Source organism: Balaenoptera ricei, chromosome 3 (genome assembly GCF_028023285.1).
Source record: "Balaenoptera ricei isolate mBalRic1 chromosome 3, mBalRic1.hap2, whole genome shotgun sequence".
Taxonomy (NCBI): Eukaryota; Metazoa; Chordata; class Mammalia; order Artiodactyla; family Balaenopteridae; genus Balaenoptera; species Balaenoptera ricei.
Genome location: NC_082641.1, coordinates 128,373,149 through 128,396,851, shown reverse-complemented (window position 1 = coordinate 128,396,851; position 23,703 = coordinate 128,373,149). Strand labels below are relative to the sequence as shown.

General features: G+C 41.1%; 1 protein-coding gene across 3 annotated transcripts in view; it reads left to right on the top strand.

Moving 5' to 3' along the window:
• Positions 1-15,827, top strand: part of SLC36A2 (solute carrier family 36 member 2) — a 36,410-nt gene extending 20,583 nt beyond the window's left edge. For 2 of the 3 annotated variants that reach the window (XM_059919569.1, XM_059919568.1), the window contains 4 exons: positions 492-590; positions 9,194-9,360; positions 11,479-11,648; positions 14,306-15,827. In XM_059919569.1, the coding sequence (XP_059775552.1) occupies positions 492-590; positions 9,194-9,360; positions 11,479-11,648; positions 14,306-14,577 (708 nt within the window). In that variant the 3' untranslated portion in view covers positions 14,578-15,827. The remainder of the gene's footprint in view (positions 1-491; positions 591-9,193; positions 9,361-11,478; positions 11,649-14,305) is intronic. The other variant, XM_059919570.1, reaches the window with a different exon arrangement.
• Positions 15,828-23,703: the final 7,876 nt, after the last annotated feature.

Below are 23,703 nucleotides of genomic sequence, written 5' to 3'. Positions count from 1 at the left end.
GTACATAAAATATTTATTCCACACACTTTCTTCTCCTTCTATTTACAGCTCATTGAAGAAGAAAAGGGGACTTTCATATTTAACTAATTACTTTGGGCTCCCTAGAATATCACTGTAACTATAGTCACAGTAATTTCCAACATCTATAACCACTGGTACATTCAAAGTGTTCTTGGGCACTTTAGGCTAGTACTAAACTGTGGTGTGTAAGATTTTCTTCTGGAGGATTCTGATAAACCAGACTCCCTCTGTGAGATCCCTGATCCTTCAGTACTTTGATAATACCTTAATCTTTCTTTCCTCTGGCTCTTTGGTATTGGGAAGTGTTAAAATCAACTCTGATTGTTGCCTACTTCCTTTTGAAGTTTTCTGAATTTCTTGATATTCAATTTTTTTTATAATTCAGCTTTACTCTCAGAATACTCTTCTCTTAAGGGAGCCCAAACATGCTTTGAGAGAAAATGTCTTTACCACATTTCTCTCCCCCATAGGGAATTCCAGACCCCAGCCACTTGCCACTGGTAGCAAATTGGAAGACCTACTCGCTCTTCTTTGGAACAGCCGTTTTTTCATTTGAAAGCATTGGTGTGGTAAGGTTTCAATTGGGGTAGACTTTGCAAGGTGCTGTGGGTGGCCTTCTGAACAGGAGCTGGGAGCTCTGGGTTCTGTGTGCATGGGAGAAACTAACCCCTGACCTCACTTGGGTCAGCTGGAGAAACTAACCTCTGACCTCACTTTGGACCAGCAGGAGAAAGTAGGTTATAGCAGAGAGGTTAGAGCAGTCAGGAGAGTTTTATTCCTGTCCCAGTACATTTGTTAAACATTTATCTTCATATCAACATGTATTTATTAATCTTTAAAAATCAAGATAAATGGAGGTGTACAACTTAAATTACAGGACTTTTATGAAACATAAAGGAGTTTTAAACTGAAAAGTACAGTTTATTTACAATGGATTATTATATAGTCTCTACTGCCACACTTGAGGAAGGATAGTGCTGTGTATAATTTTTTTCTTCCAGTTTTATTGAGGTATAATTGACTTACAACACTGTATAAGTTTAAGGTGTACAGCATAATGAGCTGACTTACATATGTCATGAAATGATTATCACAGTAAGTTTAGTGAACATCCATGATCTCATACAGATACATAATTAAAGAAATAGAAAAAAATTTTTTTCCTTGTGATGAAAACTCAGGATTTACTTAATTTTCATATATAGAATAGTGTTAATTATATTTATAATTGACCTACAGCACTATGTTAGTTCCTGTTACTTACAACATAGTAATTCGATATTTCTATGGCTTTCAAAATGATCACCATGGTAAGTCTAGTTACGATAAATGTCACAATACAAAGATATTACATAGTTATTGACTGTTTTCCCTGTACTGTACATTTCATACCTGTGACTCATTTATTTTGCAAGTAGTAGTTTGTACCTCTTGTACCTCTATGCTTTTTAAGTTTACTTTTAATTTATATACAGTACAATTCACTTTTATTTGGTGTACATCTCTTTAAGTTTTGAGAAGTGCAGAGTCATAGATGCACCACAATCAGAACACAGAACAATTCCCCCACCATAAATAGCTCCCTTGTGCTGCCCTTCTTGTAGTCAACTTCCCCCGACTCCCACTAACCCCTGGCATCCGCCTTCTGTTCTCTGTCTCTATTGTTTCACGTTTTCCAGAATGCCATCCACATGGGATCATACGGTATGTAACCTCTTAAGCTTGGCTTCTTTCACTTAGCTGCATGTACGGCCATCCACGTGGTTGCACGCATCAGGAGCTTGCTGCTTTCTACCGCTGAGCATCCACTGTGTGAGCAGTACCACGGTTTGTTTAACCATCACCTGTTTAAGGACATTTAGGTTGTTTCTAGTTTCTGACGATTATGAGTAATGCTACTGTAAGCATTTGTGTACAGGGTTTTGTGTGAACATACGTTTTCATTTCTCTAGGAGTAGGTTTGTTAGGTGACATGTTAATGTATGTTTAACTTTATAGAAAATTGCCCAACAGTTTTCCAGAATTGCTATACCATTTTGCATTCCCACCGGATGTATGAGTGTTAGAATTCCTTTGCATCTTTGCTAGTTCTTATCTGTGTTTTTAGTGTTTTTTTAACTTTTAGCCATTCTAATAGGTGTGTAGTGCTATTTGATTGTGATTTAATTTGCATTTTACTAATGACCAATGATTTTGAGTATCTTTTTATGGGCTTATATGACATCTGTGTATCGTCTTTGGTATAAGTGTTCAAATCTGCTAATTTTTTTTTTTTTTAATTTATTTTTGGGTGTGTTGGGTCTTCGCTTCTGTGCGAGGGCCTTCTCTAGTTGCCGCAAGTGGGGGCCACTCTTCATCGCGGTGCGCGGGCCTCTCACTATCGCGGCCTCTCTTGCTGCGGAGCACAGGCTCCAGACGCGCAGGCTCAGTAATTGTGGCTCACGGGCCTAGGTGCTCCGCGGCATGTGGGATCTTCCCAGACCAGGGCTTGAACCCGTGTCCCCTGCACCGGCAGGCAGACTCTCAACCACTGCGCCACCAGGGAAGCCCCAAATCTGCGAATTTTTAAAGAACTGAGTCGTCTTTTATTGCTGAGTTTAAAAAATTCTTTATATATGCCAAATGCAAATCCTTTATTAGATGTGTAATTTGCAAATATTTTCTCTAGTCTGTAGCTTGTCTTTTCATTCTCTTAACATTGTCTTTCACAGAGAAAAAGTTTTAATTTTGATGAAGTTCAACATATCAAAATTTTTCATTTATGGCTCCTACTTTTGGTGTTTTATCTAAAACACTTTGCCTACTCCAAAGTCACAAAGACTTTTCTCCCGTATTTTCTTCTAAATGTTTTGTTTTCATTGTACATTTAGATCTATGATACATTCTGAGTTAATTTTTGTTAAAAGTGTTTATAGGTTGAAGTTCAATTTTTTTAAGGATGCCAATTATTCCTTCATCATTTGTTGAAAAGACTGTCTACTCTCCATTGAATTACCTTTGCATCTTTGTAAAAAGCTAATCGATATATGAATATGGGTCAGTTTCTGGACTTCCTATACTGATTCATTGATCAATGTGTCTTTCCTTTCACGAATACCAAAATATCTTGATAACACAAGCTTTACCTTAAAATCATGTAATATTAGAGCTCCAACTTTGTCCTAATTAGTATTTGTGTGATACATTTTTTTCCATCCTTTTAATTTTTTTATCGAGATAAAATTCACCATTTTAACCATTTTAAAATATATAATTCAGTGGTTTTCATTGCCTTCACAATATTGTGCATTCATCACCACTGTCTAATTCCGAAACATTTTCATCATCCCAAAAAGAGACCCTATGCCCATTAAGCAGTCAGTCTCCATTCCCCTCTGCTCCCAGCCCTGGCAACCACAATCTTTGTCCTTTAATTGGTGTGGTGAGACCATTTGCAGTTAATGCAGTTATTATGTTTCTTAGGTCTGCATTTTATTATTTGTTTTCTGTTCTACCCTTCCTTTTGCTTTCCCATTTTCTCTTTTTGCCTCCTTTTGGATTCTTTTGAATACTGTTTAGTATTCTACTTTAGTTTGCCCATCGGAGGTTGTATCTGTATCTGTATCTCTTTCTATAATACTTTTCATGGTTGCTCTAGGGATTACAGTATACATATATAACTTTTCACAGTTTACTTACAGTTAATATTTTATCATTTCTAGTAAACTATAGAAATCTTATAGTTGTAGAGTTTTTTTTTCTTTCCCCCCTTTTTGTTGTAATGCCCATATGTATTACTGCCTTGGCCAAAAAGTTCGTTCGGGTTTTTTAAAGAAAAACTCAAACTTTTCGGCCAACCCAATACATCTAAATATATCAAAACACCATCAGAAAAATGTTATAATTTTTGCTTTCAGTAGTGCCACATGGCCCTTTTGATAAACTTACTAAGGGAAAAATAGTCAAATGTATCTATCCAGGTAACTACCATTTCTGTTGCTCATTCCTTATTCCTGAAATCACAAGTTTCCCTCTGGCATCATTCCCTTCAACAGGAAGAAACTCCATCATTATTTCTTTTAGACTGGTGACAAATTTTTTTCATTTTTTTAAATCTCAGAATATCTTTATTTTTTGCCTTTATTCCTGAAGGATGTTTTTGCACAATATAGAATTCTAGGTTGGCAGTCTATTTTTAGCACTTTGAAAATATGGTATCCCTTCCTTTTGCCCTCAGTGGTTCTGGTGAGAAATCTACAGTTATTTGAATCATTGTTCCCCTATATGTGATGTTGTTTTTTATCTGGTTACTTTCAAGATACTTTTCTAAAAATCTTTGGTTTTCAGCAGTTGTATTGTATTGTCTGGATTAGTTTTCTTTGAATTTGTCCTGTTTGAAATTCACTTAATTTCTTGAATCTGTAAATATATGTCTTTTACAATTTGGGAAGTTTTCTTTTTTCAAAAAGTTTTTTCTGTACCAATCTCTTTTTCTTCCCCTTCTGGGACTCCAGTGACCTGAATGTTAGACACTTTGATATATGTCCCACTATTTTCTGAGGCCCTATTCATTTTTTAAAATCGTTTTTTCTCTTTTATGTTCAGATTCAATAGTTCCTATTGATCTATTTTCAAGTTCACTGACTGTGTTCTGTCATTTACATTGGGCCTCTCCAGTGGGGTTTTTCAGTTCTAAAATTTCCATTTGGTTCTTTGGTTCTTATTCCTTCAGCTTCGTTGCCGAGAACTTATATCTGTCCATTTGTTTCAACAGTGTTCTCCCTTACTTCACAGAGGATGGTTATAACAGTTGCTTTAAAGTCTTTGTCTGATATTTCCATAATTTTAGTCATCTTAGGGTTGGCATCTGTTGTCTTTTCCCTTGAGAAGTGTTGAGATTTTCCTGGCTCTTTGTATGTTGATTAATTTTAGACTGTATCCTACACATTTTGAATATTATTTTATGAGACTCTGGAGCCTGTTAAAATCCTCTGGAGAATGTTGACTTTTTTACTTTAGCAAGCAGTCAATCCGATTAGATTCAAACTACAAGTCCCGATCTACCTTCAGTAGACCATGGTTTTAATATGAGATTAGTTTTCAAAGACTTTGAAGTGATGTTTGGCTTCACCTTGCTTATATGCTACCCAGGGGCCAGACGGTGGTCTGTCTACACAATAGTTTTCAAAGCCTTTAGTTTGATGCTTCACATCAGTTCCATACATGTACAGCTCAGGGCTAAGCCCAGACTTCATTCACAGGGATGAAGGGAATCACTTTCTCTGGCTCCCTCCTTTCCGTGTTTTCCTGCACACTCACCAGTGTGCTGCACATTCACCCAGCAGCTTCTTTTTCTGGTCCTCTGGCTACAAAGCCAGGGTTTTAGCCTCCCTATACTCCTATACACTTCTTGTGACTGGGCCTAACTCGAGGGTGAGCACTGAGAGTAAAAAGAGAAGAAAAGAGCAATAGGGGTTCCTTCCAGGTCTGGCTTCATGGGCATGTAACCTGTGTGGTCACATGGGCCCCTGCCTTTAAAAGGATTTCACACTTGGTTTAATGCCCTGTGTTCATCATCTTGAATTTCTTGATCTTTGACCAAGTGGCCTTGCGTTGTCATTTTGCACTGGGCCCCACAAATTATGTAGCCAATCCGATTCCCCCTTTACTTTTTGGACTCCCAAAGCCCTCTTTCCCTGTTCCTCTGCTCCAAGAGAAGGAGTTTGTCTTATCTCAGATTTTTAGGTGCCTAAGTAACCACCACAGTCCCTGATACAACAGATTGCTGCTTTGTGACTGAGACTTGCCTTAGGGAGTATGACCTGGAGAGTAAAAAAGGAAACAGAATAATAGGGATTCTCTCCATGCTCTCTGTCCCACAGGGTCCCCTATTTTAGGTCCCACTGGCCAGAAAGAGGGTTTCTTTTTGAGTTTTTTCTGTCTGTATCCACTACATAGTTCTAGGATTTGGGCTCTCCTTGAGTCTAAACTAGGAGATACAAGAAGAAAAAAAATCAGGAAACTCACTGCCATGATGGTCATTTTTACTGGTTTTGAGCAATTCACCTTCTATTATATACTTTTCAGAGTCCATGGATAGTTGCTTTATGTATTCTGTCCAGGGCTTTTAGTTTTAATTAGTGAGAGAGATATGGCGCAATGTGCTTACACCATCTTAATGGACCCGGAAGCACTTTATATTTAGAATTTTGAACAGTCATGGCAAAAAGAAGAGTACAGTGGTTGAGCAAATGACTTTGGAGGCAGAATGTGCTGGAATCTTAGTTTAGTCACAGGCTAATCTCTGAACCTTAATTCTTCAACTATAAAATGATGATTCTACGTGTTCAATAAGTGTTTATGAACATCTACTATGTGCTAATGATTATTAGTATCAGAGTTCAAATTACCTTTAGAAACCTTCTATTCCAGTCTCTAATTTTACAGAAGAGGAGCCTAACCCCAAAGAAGGACAGGGTCTTGAGCTGCGTCACCAGCTGGGAACTGCTACAGCTGGTACTACTCACTCCCAAGCCAGAGACCTTCCCACTTTATGTGAATGGCCATTTAATCTCTTTGATTGATTGTAGGGAGGCGCGGGGAGCGGAGCGAGAAAGCCAGTTACAGTAAATCCCCTACATACAAACCTTCAAGTTGGGAACTTTCAAAGATGCAAACATAAGGAGTGAAACTGTGCAGCTTGCCCTCTGTCTCCTATTGCTGACGATACTTCAGCTCTACATCTCCCACCTCCTCTCCCTCCTCCAGTTAGTAACTCTTCTTGCCTGTTCACTCGATGCCAGCCCCTGTATGCCAGCTGTTGTACTGTACTGTACTACTGTACTATTCAAGGTACTGTACTGTAAGATTAAAAATGTTTATTTTTTGTGTGTTTTTTATGTATTATTTGTGTGAAGAGTATTATAAACTTATTATAGTACAGCACTATATAGCCGATTGTGTTAGTTGGGTACCTAGGCTAACTTTGTTGGACCTATGAACAAATTGGACTTATGAACGCGCTCTCAGAATGAAACTTGTTCTTATGTAGGGAACTTACTGTACTTAGTATGACCTGGCCTTGTAAAAAGATCATCTTTAGCCTGGGGAATTTATGCAACAAAAATGTATTGCAGGGTAGAAGAGCTCATGTTGGATTGCTCTTCACCTAATCCCCTGGACATTTTCCCAAGCACCTGCTGCATCTAGGAATGTGCACCTAACCCAGAAGAAAGTGGACAGTCCCAGACACGCACTCCCCTCAAGCGTCTGCCATTTGCATGGGGAGGGAGGGGAGGTGCATACAGGACAAAGAAGGATTTAACAATACAAAGGAGTAGGTGCTAAGTTCTCACTGAGTAATAAGCAAGCCCAGGGCTGTGCGAGTTTAGGCAAGATCGGGTAGAAGTAAGTACTTGGACTTTGGAGGACAGCCCTGGTTTGCAGCCTTCCTCTGCCACTTCCAAGCTGTATAGCTTGGTGTAAGTTATATCATCTTCAGAGCCTTGTTATAAAATAAGAATTACACAAGTACCAGCTTCATAGAGTTGTGGTCTTCGCAGTATTACAAAATAATTGTAGTTAACATTTACTAAGTCCTTACTGTGTGCCATTTCAATGCTCACATAATTCTCCAAAAGATTCTAACAGGTAAGTTTTCAGATCAGGAAACTGAGGCACAGATCACCCTAATGGTGCATGAAGTGTGCTTAGCACATGGCTGGATCAAGGAGAAGGGGAAGGGGAAGGTGAGGGTGGGCCCTCGGTCAGTAGAAGTCTGAGGAGGAAATTATGAGATGAGGCCAAAGAGTTGCTACCAAAGATAGAAGAGACCTTGGAATGCCCAACAGGCCCAAGAGGCAGGCTGGCCTCAGTTTGGATTCTCTTAGAGCCAGGTATGCATCTGGGGAAGAAGGATCCTGAGAACATGGTATGTGGGGAAATGTGCCTCTGGGGAGCCCGGGCGCTCTAGTCCCAGTGCTGCTGCCAGCCCACTGCATAACCTGAGTCCTGGCCTTCCCATCTGTACAGAGAGGGGCAAGTGCACTAGAATTGGGAGCCTCAAACTCAAGTGCTTTTGGAAGACAACGTGGGTGGAGAAGCCAGGTATATGTCAGCGTGAGAGGGAGAGGTGGGCCTCGTAGGTGGAGAAAGAATGTTGTGCTTAAAGGCATTCATATTCAGTTGTCTGAAAGGCTGGCCAAACAAAATGCACCTGCTGGCCAGATCGGGCCGCCCCAGGGAGTTGAGCTCCTTGGTCTGGTCAACCTGCAGGGTGCTTCCAGCTCTGAACGGTCCAGGGATCATCTTGTGACTCCAGGCCTTCCTTTCCTTTCTTTTCTCTCTTTTTTTCTTTTTTCTTTTTTTTTATTATTTATTCACTTATTTTGGCTGCGCTGGGTCTTAGTTGCAGCACGCAGGATCTTCATTGCGGCATGTGGACTTCTTAGTTGCCGCATGCAGACTCTTAGTTGCAGCATGCATGTGGGATCTAGTTCCCCGACCAGGGATCATATCCGGGCCCCCTGCGTGAGGAGCGCAGAGTCTTACCCACTGGACCACCAGGAAGTCCCTCTTTTTTTTTTTTTTTCTTTAATTGTGGTGAAATGTACCTGACATAAAATTTACCATCTTAACCAGTTTTAAGTGTACAGTTCAATGACATAAAGTACATTCATGTTGTTGTACAAAGATCATCACCATCCATCTCTTTTCATCTTGCAAAACCAAAACTGAGTACCCATTAAACAATAATTCCCCATTTATTCCTCCCCCCAGCCCATGGGAATCACCAGTCTACTTTCTGACTCTGAATGTGACTACTCCAGTTACCTCATATAAGTAGAATCACATAGTATCTGTCATTTTGTGACTGGCTTACTTCATTTAGCTTAATGTCTTCAAGAGTCATCTATGTTGGGGCATATTTCCTTCTTTTAAAGGCTGAATAATGTTCCATTGTATGTATGGACCACATTTTGTTTATCCGTTCCTTCATCGGTGGACACTCGGGTTGCCTCCAACTTTTGGCTACTGTGAATAATGCTGCTATGAACGTAGGTATACAAATATCTGTGCGTGTTCCTGCTTCCGATTCTTTTGTGTACATACCCCCGGAAGTGGCATGCCTTTCTTCTTTATGCTTGTGTTCCTCTTTCTCCTCCTCTCTTCTTACATTGTGGCGTTTCTGTAGGTTCTGCCCCTGGAAAACAAGATGAAGGATGCCCGCCGATTCCCAGTCATCCTGTCTTTGGGAATGTCCATCGTTACTGCCCTCTACATCAGCATCGGGACTCTGGGCTACCTGCGGTTCGGAAATGACATCAAGGCCAGCATAACCCTTAACCTGCCCAACTGCTGGTAACTCTATGCGCTCTCAGGCGGTAGGGACTCAGGGCCAGTGGGAACAGGAATATATAGGTTACTTTCTCCTCCTTTCCGCAGAAGGTAAACTGAGGTCTGGAGGGTCTCCACAGGGAGAAGCAGACCTGACGCTGGAACCCTGGGCTCTGGATTCTCTGTCCAGGGAGCTCTTCTTCAACAACAGCCTCCCATGTTGAGTGAGGCCTTGATAGCTTAGTATGAGGAAGGACATGATTTAGGAAGAGAGGGGAGAAGTCAGAGTCCTTGGTCACCTAAGGAGAGAAAGGAGGGGCACAGAGAAGGGCAAGAGGCAGAGAGTGGAGCCGGTGGGTGGCTCCAATTACATTTACTAAGGCTGCACTACCAAGTCTTGCAGAGTAGCTAGGATGAAAAAGTAGTAAAACAAGAACCAATTGGGGAAGACCATTAGAATCTGGAAAATGTTTATATCAAATGACCAATTCATACAACCGTTAGCTGACCCAGACTTCAACACTGAATATTTAAATAGACACAAACCCCTATCACATTGTGCAGCACTTTCTCCCACACTGAGGCATGTCATTAATTACCAGGTGCCTGTCTTTTTAAGCGTCACTTGGAGGCTTAATTTGTCTAAATGGGGCTCCTTTCCCAAGTTGATCAATATCATTCATCAAGCATTTACTGCATCCCAATTACACGCAGATGCCAGTCTAGACACATGGTGTGGAGGGTGCTGATGTGAGTAGACTATGATTTTGTGCTTCACTCTCTTCCTCAGCCCATGGTCCAATGGGAATGGGGAATGGATAGTGTATGTACACAAATACAACATAGAACAGAAAAAGAAGCCCTCCAGAATAGTAGAGAGGATGTGGGGACTCCCAAGGAAAGAAAGTACATTGGAATGGGAGAACAGGGAATCTTCCTGTCCAATGAGACGACTCCGTCCAACCAAGGACAACGACAGCACCTCTGGATCCAAGACCCAGTTACACCAACTCCTAGCTCATGGTCGTGGATGGTTTATTTAACTTCTCTGATGTTCAGTTTCCTCTTCTAAAAAGCAGAGTTATCACGTGGATTAAGTTGGGCATGCCCAAAAGCATCTGGAATGTAGTACCTCCTCAAAAGATGGGAATTTCAAAAAATAGGTGGGGTTTGCACAGATGGAAAGGGAGTAGAGAGGGTGTTCCAGGCAGCAGAACTAGTGTGAGCAAGAAACACAGAAATGTGGACGTTTGCCTTTTTAAGGAATGGACTAAATATACATAGACATAGTCATACAGGTTTATTTAACATGCCAGATGCATCTGCCACATTAGTGGGCTAAACGAAAAGAGCCTTATCTCCATTGGTCAAAAAAGGCATCGATAAAACTCAGCATCCCCCGTCACATGCTCTCCTGCCCCCAGTCTGAGGCCTGCAAGTAACCCTGCCTCTCCTTTTATTCCCCAACCCTCACACAATCCTCTGTGTAGACTACCTCTTCCCTCAAGGATTTGGGATTCTGCAGTTCATTCAACCACCTGGAAGCATTTGTTGAGAGCCTGTTATATGCCAGGTGATTTGGGGGATCCAGAGAATTCCTAATAAAAGAGATTACAAAAGACCAGATCTTTTAGACCCAGGTTTTTTGGTCTTCACCACTTGTCACTTGTATCTCCCTGAGCAAGGTACTGGGCCTGAGCCTCTCTTTCCTAAAATCTAAAATTCAGCATCAAGTGATGATGGTTTATGAAGGTGTTATATATACCCATACCTTTTTATGTAGCGATGACCCTCTGAACTGTTTCCATTTGAATCTGTGATGCTATTTCCACTGCGTGCTGTGCTGTGACTTCCTCTCATAGAAGGTCCCTCCCCGTCAATTTCAGACAAGGAAACATTTGCCTACGGGACTGTTCCAAGGTCAGAGGTTAATGTACAAGGAGGCCAGGGACTTCCCTGGCAGTCCAGTGGTTAAGACTCCACACTTCCAATGTAGGGGGCTTTCAATCCCTGGTCAGGGAACTAAGATGCCACATGCCTTGCAGAGAGGCCAAAAAAAAAAAAAAGCAAAAACAAAAAAACAAGGAGGCCAGGTGTCAGAGCACGTTGACCTTGAGAGCACTGCTCTGGTTTGTCCTGCAGGCTGTACCAGTCGGTCAAGATCCTCTACATAATTGGCATCCTGTGCACCTACGCCCTGCAGTTCTACGTCCCTGCAGAAATCATCATTCCCTTCGCCACCTCCCAGGTGTCAAAGCGCCGGGCGCTGCCTCTGGACTTGTTCATCCGCTTCTCCATGGTCAGCCTGACATGTGAGTAGGAGGCAGAGCACCTCGTTGCTGTTTTCCTGAGGGCTATCAGGAATCAGCCAGATGGTAGACAATAGTCATGATAACCAGCATTGATTGCATACTAACTGTGTTTCAGGGTCCATTCTAAGGCTTTCCAAGTAGTAATTCATTTCATTTATGCTTTAGGGACAACTTAATTCTTACATGTACCTAATCAGACAGATTTACTGGTGTCCAGCTTGAGGGAGTGACAACTTATCAAATAATCACAATAAGAACTGACTTTTATTAAACACCTACTACGTGCCAGCCACTGTGCTAAGCTCTTTCTGTTCCATATTTCATAGTATTTTATTCAGTCCTTGCAGCAACTCTTATGAGGTAGGACTGTGATAAACCTTACTTTGTAAATGAGAAAGCTGAAGCAGAGAGTGATAAGTAATTGGGCAGGAAGTGCCAGAGGTGGGATTTGAACGCAAGTCCAGGCCCATCACCCTTCACCTCCAGGACAGAGGTTGAAAATGGTGGCCAGTGAGTCTAATCTGGCGTCAGAGGTATGTTGTTTCACCCTCATAATGTTGTATAAATTTGGGCCAACATTAAAAATGTGGGAGAGATCTCGCATACAAATGCAGGTTTCTAATGTTTGGGGGAAAAATAAAATGATTTGGCAAACCTAGGGTCACATCCCCATTGGCAGCAGCTCCTTGGCCTCCGATGGGCTGGTATTCACCTGTTGGCTTCAACTGTCCCCACTCACCCCCTCGGCAGCCCTCCTTGTGCTTCAGGCCCTATGATCCAGGGTGCCCCTTTCTGTAAGTATTTTAGTGGAGGCGAAGATGATAGAGATTCCTGCGTTGTGTTTGCCATGGCCCAGCTGTCCCTAAGGCTCCTTTTAATTGTGATTCTTGCTGTGCTAGACCAGCCCATATAAATCATGGGACACTGATTTTCTTCCTTTGAAGTTATTTGTTCCCAGTTTGTCCTAGGAGGCAGGGACACTACCCTTCAGAATATTAGAGACTCCAGAGAGATCAATGAATTTGCCCCAGATATGAAGATAACAATTCCTTAAGCTTCTGCATGCATTGCCGCAATCAGTACATATGCAAACAGTTACCTGCAAACAAGTAATAATAATAAAGTAATAATGAAATAATAACAAAAATAACTTTTCTGAGTGCTTTACACGAATTAACTCATTTAAAACTTTAACACCATTTGGAGTATGAACCATAATACCTAAAAGGATAGCTACCATCCCCATTTGGCAGATGAGGAAAAAAGCTGAGAAACGGGTGGAGACTTACCCAAGGCCACACAGGGAGAAACCAGAATCCTGCCTTCCAGTCCTGTTTTGTTCTGTTATACCACACTCCATCCTAGGAGACCTGGGGGAGCCTTCTGGGCTTTCTTTGTAACTAGGAAAATTGTCCATCAAGTAAAATAAAAAATGTAAAAGCCCAGGCCTATAAAACAGCCTACAAAAAAAACAATATATATATATAAATAATATATAATTATATATAAAAATTTTAATATATAATTATATATTATATATATTACATATTATAATTATATAATTATATATTATAATTATATAATTATATCACATATATTATTTGTATATATTATATATATATATATATATATAATTTCAAAATCTTTATTTTAACTTTTAGTATTTCTTTGTTAGATGTTTTCTGACATGTATATAAAACCTGGAGAAGATACTCCTTTAAAGGGACTCTGTGATCTTGTTCCCACCGAAGACCCCTTTCTATAAATAATTTCACGTTCTAATTGTTTGCAAGTAAGAGGTTCTTGCAGTCATGTTACTTATTAATGTTAGTTCCACGAAGGTAAGGGGTTTTTTTGTCTATTTTGTACATTGACACATTCCAAACAGCTGGACAGTTCCCAGCACTGTTATTTAGTGTTATTTATTAAGTAAGAGCTTAATCATTGAACATGTAGAGGTTCGAAATGTACTTCTGTGGCATAAAAATTATCTTAGGCTAAAAGCATTAGAACAAGCAGCCGCAGGGGGCGCAAAACCTTATCTAAACTTCCTTTGCTGAATTAAGCAGGAACCTCTGAAAAATACAGGCACCATAAATCCCCTTTCTGGGAGATTTTCAATCAGAAAGAAGACTAACCATCATCACAGACTGAGTAATTACTTAAATTATCAGAGAATGTCATACCTTCCACTTGTTCTTGCATGGAAGCTATTTCTCCCCCATCCAGTTCCCCTTCTGAAGTGGGTATATAAACCCCTATTGTTGTTTGGAGAGCCAATTCATCTGAAGGCTCCCTAGCCCTAAATAAACTTTGTCTTTCCTCCTGTTAATTGCCTAATTGTCAGTTAAATTTGCAGGCCCCCAAACACTTGAACCTAAATGGGAAGAGAGAAGGTTTTTCTCCCCAACAATATGAATGTATATATTTGAACAATAATTGGTTGAAAATGATTGAAAGGAGACACACCAAAATTTTAATGTATAAACCTCTAGTGAATGTGATTGGGGGTATTACAGGAGTTTCAACTTTTTCTTTATGTAACTGAATGTATGAGAAACAACTGGTATATGTTTTAAGAAAAAGATTTTTAAAACAAACTTTAAAATTTTGGCTAAGCCTGGGAAGAGCCATCTATCCCGTGTCATCTCCTGCAGGCATCTTGGCCATCCTCATCCCCCGCCTGGACCTGGTCCTCTCTCTGGTGGGCTCCCTGAGCGGCAGTGCGCTGGCCCTCATCATCCCACCCCTCCTGGAGATCACCACCTACTACTCAGAGGGCATGAGTCCCATCACCATCATCAAGGATGCCCTGATCAGCATCCTGGGCTTCGTGGGCTTTGTGATGGGGACCTACCAGGCCCTGGACGAGCTGATCCAGTCAGAAGACCCTCTCACCTTTTCCAACTCCACCATTTTTATTCAGTGAAAATGGCACTGCTTCTTACCCACCAGCACCTGACATTTAAAGATATAAATCTCTTTTATATGCATTATCTATATTTTGCTGCTTTACCTTTCTCTGGGTCAAGTCACAGTGAAACAAGCACGGACTCACCAGCTACAAGGTCTAGATGGTAATTTAAAAATTTTTTTAAAATTTATTTTCTTTCCATCCCTAGCTTTCCACTCTACTGAGAGCTCTCTCAGAAGGAGCTCTCTCTCTGAAGGCTCTTGATTCCATCCAGCTTTTTGGCAATTCACACGATCAATTTCACACCTTGAGTGGGGCTATGCAAGAGGAAGCCACCAAGGGGCATCCAACAGGCAGCAACTGACAGAAGGAGGTGCCGCCAGCTAAGGCTGATGGTGATTTGGTAGACAAAGGGTGTCCTCTTTTCCAGATCTGTTTAAAGAGCAAAGATTAAGAGTGGGGACATAATCCATAATCCAGCAAGGTGTGCACAGCTCCAGCGTCAAGATGGATAGGATCCACAGGTCCATGGTGAGCAGCAACTCTCAGACAGAAAGGAACCACCATATTTAAGTCAAGGGCAATAAACTTTCTAAACAACTGGATAAAGTTTTGGCCCAGTTCAAAGATCTCAACAAAGGACAGCTGTCACAGAAATGGATGTGCCAATGGCGGGGGGTGGGGGGTAGGGTGGGGATGGACAATGATTATTTCATTGTTTATCTCTTGATTCTTTTTTTTTCTTTAACCTCTTGATTCTTGCAACAAGCATTCTTTCTTACCTACCACGCACCAAGCATAGTTCAAAGTTCTTGTAATAGTTTGCAAAAATGGCGACAAATTCCTCTTGACAATGTGACGTTGCAGCTCGCATCAAGAAGTGAAATCTATATCTCTACCCCTTGAATCTTGTCTTGGCCTTGTAACTTGCTTTGGCCAATGGGACATAGTAAATGTGATGCAAGCAGAGGTTTCGTGATGGCTAATGCATTGGAACTTTCATCGTGATGCTCTGTGGAGATAAGAGCACCAAGTGAAGAAGCCAGGGCTAGCCTACTGGAGGAGGAGAGATCACGTGGAGCAGAAATGAATCATCCCAGTTGAGCCCCATCTCCCAGAACAGCCAGCCTGCTGACTTCGAGACATGTGAGTGAAGTATCCTAGACTATATACAGCACCAGTCAAGCTGGCCTGGACCATAAATATTGCTCAGATGATCCACAGAATTATGAGAAATAATAAATGCTTTTAGTTTTAAGCCATAAGATGTGGAAGTTTTTATGCAGCAAAAGCTAACTGATACATTACTCTAAAGGGGATACACTAATGAGAAAAGAATCTCCGTCCTCCAGCTAGTCTGCTCTCCACTGGGGAATAATGACAGGTCATCAACTAAGTTAATACCATCATAGGTCCTTTTGAGGGCAGGGGGACACTAACTGCTCTGGAGTACTGAGCATGTCTTTCCACCTGACTTTCCACCGGTGGCACCATTAGAGCTGGATTTTGAGTAGAACTTGGGTCTCCCAACACTGAATCTGACCCTTCTTCCACTCAGTCCTGCTGCCTTGACATTCCCGTGCCTTTTGTCATGTCTGACCTTGGCTGACAGCCAGGGGCCCCTCAACCCAACACAACACTTCACCCTTCTTGGTGGTGACGGCTCCCTCCCTTCTCCCTAAAATCACTAAAACTGGGGAAAGGCATATAGATAAATGAGATGTTGTAGGCAGATCTGTAGTTCAGTGGGGGGTAAGGATGTTTCTTATTACACTCTCTGTGGTGTTGGAAAGTGACCCATGCTTGTTTCAGCCTCAGTTTTAAGATACCATTTTAAAAAGCCCTTTCCTGCTTATTTTTATCCATCATCCTCCCTTTGCAGCCTAGGGAAGTTATGGAGGGGTGAGGGGCGTGTCTGCCCCAATTCCCAAGTCCTGGTCTCCTGTTTTTGTGTGTTACTTTCTACCTGCTGGATTCCAGAAGGTACTTCATGAACACAAGCTCCACACTCAGATCCCATAGTCTGCAGAGTACCTGCTGGGAGATGGGACACTCATAGCCTCTGCAGTGGTCCACAGCCTACCTGGCCAGAGAGCTGGGTCATCATTTCTACATCAGAAATGTAAAAGACCCAAAGGACTTCCACTGATTGGTTCAGAGCCTTGGCAAAGTGGTCTTCCTCTCTCTGAACCTGTCTCCTCCACCTGGCTCAACTGTCACCCCACCCAACATTGCTAAGTTTAAGATTGTTTTCTCTGTTATTAAAAAATGGTCACTCTCATTCTCCAAGGACAAGTCCCTACTGTGTAAGATGATCAGGTTAATCTTATCATTTACAACAGTCTGGCTAAAGTTAAATCTTGGAAAGAAAATATAAATTTAGCAACATGGATATAAGCAATAAAAGCAATCTGGGGAGACTTATTAGTAATTGTCAGCAACACTAAAGATAACTATTAGAATTGTGTGAGCATTGGGGATATTAAAATTTTTTAATTCTTCGATACTGGGTTTTTACACACACACACACACAAACACACACACACACACACACACACACACACACAGGCTTCCCCCTCCCTACCCCCCTACTGATTCTTTAACTTTGGGAGCTTGCTTTTGAATCAAGCATCAGAGAAAATCATTCCATCCCTCAGTGAGCACTTTTTAAGTGTTTTGCATGTGATTATCTCATTTAATCCTTACAATGAAACCATGAGGTATGTAGTGTCATTGTTCTCATTTTCAGATAAGGAAATAGGCCTAGAGATATTGAGTAACTTGCTGACAATCAAACATGTAGTGACAAATGGGTTCAGGACTGAAGACTTTCCACACCAACACTCCTCACTGCTTTGTAGAGCCCAGGAGAGACCTTTGAATGATGGTGGTTAAAGTAAAAATGGGAAAAATGTGTCCAGTGGATTAAAAATTTTTTTAAATTAGAAACCCCACAGCCTCCCTTTATAAGTAATAAATCAGCTGTGAACTGAGGAGGGGGTTTCTGGAGACTGTATGGTGAATCAGGAGCAAACCAGGATGTCCTTGCCACCCTTCATGTCTGCCTGATGCTATTTAAACTCTTTTCAGGCCTAGAGAGAGAAGAAAGTCTTCCCTACTTTTTATACAAAGATATCCTGATTCTGCTACCAAAATCTGACAAAGCACACAGAAAAACCATGACCAAATATAAACATAAATACAAGCATCTTTGGGACTTCCCTGGTGGCGCAGTTGTTAAGAATCCACTGCCAATGCAGGGGACACTGGTTCGAGCCCTGGTCCGGGAAGATCCCACATGCTGCGGAGCAACTAAGCCCATGCACCACAACTACTGAGCCTGCGCTCTAGAGCCCGTGAGCCACAACTACTGAGCCCACATGCCACAACTACTGAAGCCCACGTGCCTAGAGCCCGTGCTCCGCAATAAGAGAAGCCACCACAATGAGACGCCCGCGCACCACAATGAAGAGTAGCCCCCCTTAATGCAACTAGAGAAAACCCGCATGCAGCAACGAAGACCCAACACAGCCAAAAATAAATAAATTAATTAATTAAAAAATAATCTGCAAAATCATTATCTTTCCTACATACTAATTGTCATCAAAAAAACAAAATGAGTGGAATGATATCAGCAACGTGGAGTGAAGAGCTACCTCTCTCTCTCCCCCTTCAATCTACAACCAGTCAAACATCCACAACTCAACAAAGGCACCCCTGCCCAACACACCAGGACACTAGAGAATTCTAAACATCTGTATACCTGAAGGTGGGTAGACTGAAACACACAGAAGAGGCAGAACTGAGGGACCAGCAGAGTTGGGGCCTGTAATCCCAGCCCTCTGACCGTGGCAGCTAAGCCGCAGCTTCAGAGAACCCAAGAGCAGATACTCTTGGGAGGTGGAGCACACAACTCCGGCCTCCTGACCACAGCTGTGCCTGCGGCCACAGGTAACTGGGCAGCAGTGGCAGTGGGGCCTGGGACCCTGTCCCTCGAGCCACTGAGGCACACATGACCCCAGCCTGCCCCCTTCATCTGCAGTGGGGAGCCCTTGAACCTTACAACACCAGACCCAGTAGAGGCACGTGCAGGACCCCAGCTCACCACCCCCCCCCCCCCACCGTTCCCCTCCCACCACGGCAGCAGAGCCTGCAACTCGGGATCACAGATGCTAGGGAAGAGCCAACCATCCGGGTGACAACAGTGGCTCTGGCAGAAGCAAGGCAGCAAGGACGCCAGAGGCACAAGAAACAATAACAAAGGCACGGAGCCACACCTCTTACAGAGACAGAGGCTAGAAAGTGCCAACTCTCAAATGTAACCAGGGGCAGCTCAGGTAAGAAACCAAAACCTTGTGTTATGGCGCCACCTACCTGAAAACAAAAGAAAGGACTCTAACTTCTAACCTGTCGTTAACTTCAAATGTGCTGATAGAGGGACAATTCATCAAGACCCATGAAGAACCATGGTAACATTATACCACCAAAAAAGAGAGAGAGAGAGAGAGAGAATTCTTCATAGACAAGTGATGGAATATTGCAATTTAACTGATAGCGAGTTCAAAGTAGCTGTCATGAAGAAACTCAATGAGCTACAAGAAAACACGGAAAGGTAGTTAAATGAGCTCAGGAATAAAATTAATGAACAGAAGGAATACTTTACCAAAGAGATTGAAACTCTGAAAAAGAACCAAACAGAAATTCTGGAGCTGAGGAACTCAGTAAATGAGATGAAAAATGCATTAGAAAGCACTGGAAATAGAGCAGACCTTATGGAAGAGAACGTCAGAGAGCTCGAAGATAGAAATCTAGTAATGATACCAGTAGAAGAAGAAAGAGAAATAAGATATCTAAAATGAGGAAATTCTATGAGAGCTCTCCGATGCTTTTAGGGAAGGTAATATTAGGATAACGGGTATCTCAGGAGGAGAAGGGAGCAGAGAGTTTATTAAAGAAAACATAGCTGAGAACTTCCCAAACATGGGGAAGGAATTGGATATACAAGTCCATGAATTAAAGAGAAAACCTAATTACTTCAATGCAAAAAGACTTTCTCCAAGACACATAATAACTATACATCAAAAGGATTATACACCATAATCAAGTGGGATTTATTCCAGGGATGCAAGGATGGCTGAATGCCTGCAAATCAATCAACATGCTACACCACATTAACAAAATGGAGGATAAAAACCATATGATCATCTCAATAGATGCAGAAAAAGCATTTGACAAGACTACACCTATTTATGATAAAAATTCTCAATTAAGGTGGATAGAGAAGAGACGTACCTAAACATAATAAAAGCCGTATATGACAACCCCACAGCTAACATCATACTCAATGGTAAAAACCTGAAAGCTATCCCTCTAAGATCAGGAACAAGACAAGGACTCGCACTCACACCACTCTTATTCAACAGAGGATTGGAAGTCCTAACCAGAGCAACTAGGCAAGAAAAAAGGCACCCAAATTGGAAAGGAAGTAGTAAAACTGTCACTATTTGCAGATGACATGATTTTTTTTTTATGATTTATTTTTGGCTGTGTTGGGTCTTCATTGCTGCACGTGGGCTTTCTCTAGTTGCGGCGAGTGGGGGCTACTCTTCGTTGAGGTGTGCAGTCTTCTCATTGCGGTGGCTTCTCTTGTTGCAGAACATGGGCTCTAGGCGTGCAGGCTTCAGTAGTTGTGGCATGAGGGCTCAGTAGTTGTGGCTTGCGGGCTCTAGAGTGCAGGCTCAGTAGTTGTGGAGCACGGGCTTAGTTGCTCTGCGGCATGTGGAATCTTCCCGGACTGGGTCCGAACCTGTGTCCCCTGCATTGGCAGGCGGATTCTTAACCACTGTGCCACCAGGGAAGCCCAGCAGATGATACGATTTTATATATAGAAAACCTAAAGGCTCAACCAAAAACTATTAGAAATAATAAATACAGTAAAGTTGCAGGATACAAAACCAATATACAAAAATTTGTTGCATTTGTATACACTAACAAAGAGCTAACAGAAAACGAAATTAAGAAAACAATCCCATTTTCAATCTCAACAAAAAGAATAAAATACCTAGGAATAAATTTAGCCAAGGAGGTGGAAGACCTGTACGTTGAAAACTATCACACATTATTAAAAGAAATTGAAAACACAAATAAATGGAAAAATATTCCATGCTCATGGATTGGAAGAATTAACATTGATAAAATGTCCATATTACCTAAAGCAATCTACATATTCAAAGCAATCTCTATAAAAATTTCAACATTTTTCACAGAAAAGGAAAAAATTCTAAAATTTATATGGAACCACAAAACACTCTGAATAGCCAAAGCCATCCTGAAAAAAAAGAACAAAGCTGGAGGTATCACACTCCCTAATTTCAAACTATATGACAAAGCTATAGTAATCAAAACAGCATGGTATTGGCAGAAAAACAGATACATAGATCAATGAAACAGAATTGAGAGCCCAGTAATAAACTCACACATACATCGACAATTAATTTACAGCAAAGGAGCAAAAAACATACAATAGAGAAAGGATAATCTCTTCAATAAATAGTGTTCAATAAATAGTCACATGCAAAGAAATGAAACTAGACCATTATCTTACACCATACCCAAAAATCAACTCAAAGTGCATTAAAGACTTGAATATAAGACATGAAACCATAAAACTCCTAGAAGAAAACATAGGCAGTACACTCCTTGATATCAGTCTTAGCAATATCTTTCTAGATACATCTCTTCAGGCAAGGGAAACAAAAGCAAAAATAAATGGGACTGGGCTTCCCTGGTGGTGCAGTGGTTGAGAATCTGCCTTCCAATGCAGGGGACACGGGTTCGAGCCCTGGTCTGGGAAGATCCCACATGCCTCGGAGCAACTAGGCCCGTGAGCCACAACTACTGAGCCTGCGCGTCTGGAGCCTGTGCTCCGCAACAAGAGAGGCCGCGATAGTGAGAGGCCCGCGCACCCCGATGAAGAGTGGCCCCTGCTTGCCACAACTAGGGAAAGCCCTCGCACAGAAACGAAGACCCAACACAGCCAAAAATAAATAATAAATAAATAATAAATTTAAAAATAAATAAATAAATGGGACTACATAAAACTAAAAAGCTTCTGCACAACAAAGGAAACAATAAAAGGAAAAGACAACCAACTGAATGGGAGAAAATACTTGGAAATGATATATTCAATAAGGGATTAATATCCAAAATATATAAAGAACTCATACAACTCAACAACAACAACAAAACCCAAACAACCCATTTAAAAAATGGGCAGAGGAGCTGAATAGACATTTTTCCAAAGAAGACATACAAATGACCAATAGGCACATGGAAAGATGCTCAACATCACTAGTTATAAGGAAAATACAAATCAAAACCACAATGAGATATCACCTCACACTGGTAAGAATGACTGTTATCAAAAGGACAAGAAACAAGTGTTGGTGAAGAAGTAGAGAAAAGGAAACTCTTGTGCACTATTGGTGGGAATGTAAATTGGTGCAGCCACTATGGAAAACAGTATGCAGATTCTTCAGAATTCTCCAAGATTCTTCAGATTCTCCAAGAACAGACCTACCATATGATCCATCTATCCCACTTCTGGGCATTTATCCAAATAACGTAAAAACACCAATTGGAAAAGATAAACGAACCCCTGTGTTCACTGTGTTACTATTTACAAGAGCCAAGATATGGAAACTGAGTGGATAAAGAATAAGCGGTATATATATACAGTGGAATACTACTAAGCCACCAAAAAAGATAAAATGTTGCCATTTGTGACAATATGGATGGAACTTGAGGATATTATGTGAAGTGAAATAAGTCAGACAGGGACTTCCCTGGTGGCGCAGTGGTTAAGAATCTGCTTGCCGATGCAAGGGACAGGGTTCAAGCCCTCGTCCAGGAAGATCCCACATGCCGTGGAGCAACTAAGCCCATGAGCCACAACTGCACTCCAGAGCCCGTGAGCCACAACTACGGAGCCCATGTGCCACAACTACTGAAACCCACGTGCCTAGAGCCTGTGCTCCGCAACAAGAGAAGCCACCGCAATGAGAAGCTCATGCACCGCAACAAAGAGTAGCCCCCACTCTCCACAACTAGAGAAAGCCTGGGCACAGCAATGAAGACCCAACACAGCCAAAAATTAATTAATTAATTAAAAAGAAATAAGTCAAAGACAAATACCCTATGATTTCACTTATATGTGGAATATTAAAAACTAATAAACAAAAACAAAATAAATGAACAAACCAAACTGGACAAAAACAAACACATAAAGAACAGAGCAGTAGTTTCCAGAGGGGGAGGGATGGGGGAGGGCAAAATGGGTAAAGGGCGTCAACTGTATGTTGAAGGATGGAAACTAAACTTATGGTGGTGAACATACTGTAGTGTATAGAGAAGTAGAAATTTAATATTGTACACATGAAACATGTAATGTTATAAATCAGTTACCTCAATTCAAAAATAATAATAATAATAAAAATAAATAAAAGGGGAGTTATTAGAAATCCTACACGTAGCAATAGGAAACAAAAGCACCTAGAAACAAACTTTTAAAATGTGCTATATCTATGTGAAGAAAAAGTCTACTGAGTCATAAATTAAGATTTGCATAAATAGAGTCATAATGCATGCTTCAGATGGGAAAACTCAGATTGTAAATATGACCATTTTGCCCAATATAATCTATCACTCTAACTTAATCACAATAAAAATGCCCAACTAGATTTCAGCGGGGTGTTGAGGGGGTTAGAAGATTCTTAAAGTTATCTAGAAGGATTAATGGTGGGGGGAATAAAATCATGAAAAAGGTAGAGTGGCCCTTTCTTATCAGATATTAAATATACTATATAATTAAAATAATTTGGTACTAGCATTAGAAAAGACTAACCAATGGAAAAGGAGAATGCAAAAAAACAGATCCAAGCCTACAGAGAAATTTGATTAATATGAGGGAAACCTTTCAAATAAAATGAGGAAAAGATAGATTATTCAATATATGGTGCTGGAAAAACTAGCTAACCATTTAGAAAATGTATTAGCAACAGTAATAACTTATTGGTGCTTACCAGATGCTGAGCACTGTTCTAAATGCTGTACACATGTTAATTCATTTAATCTTCCTAACAA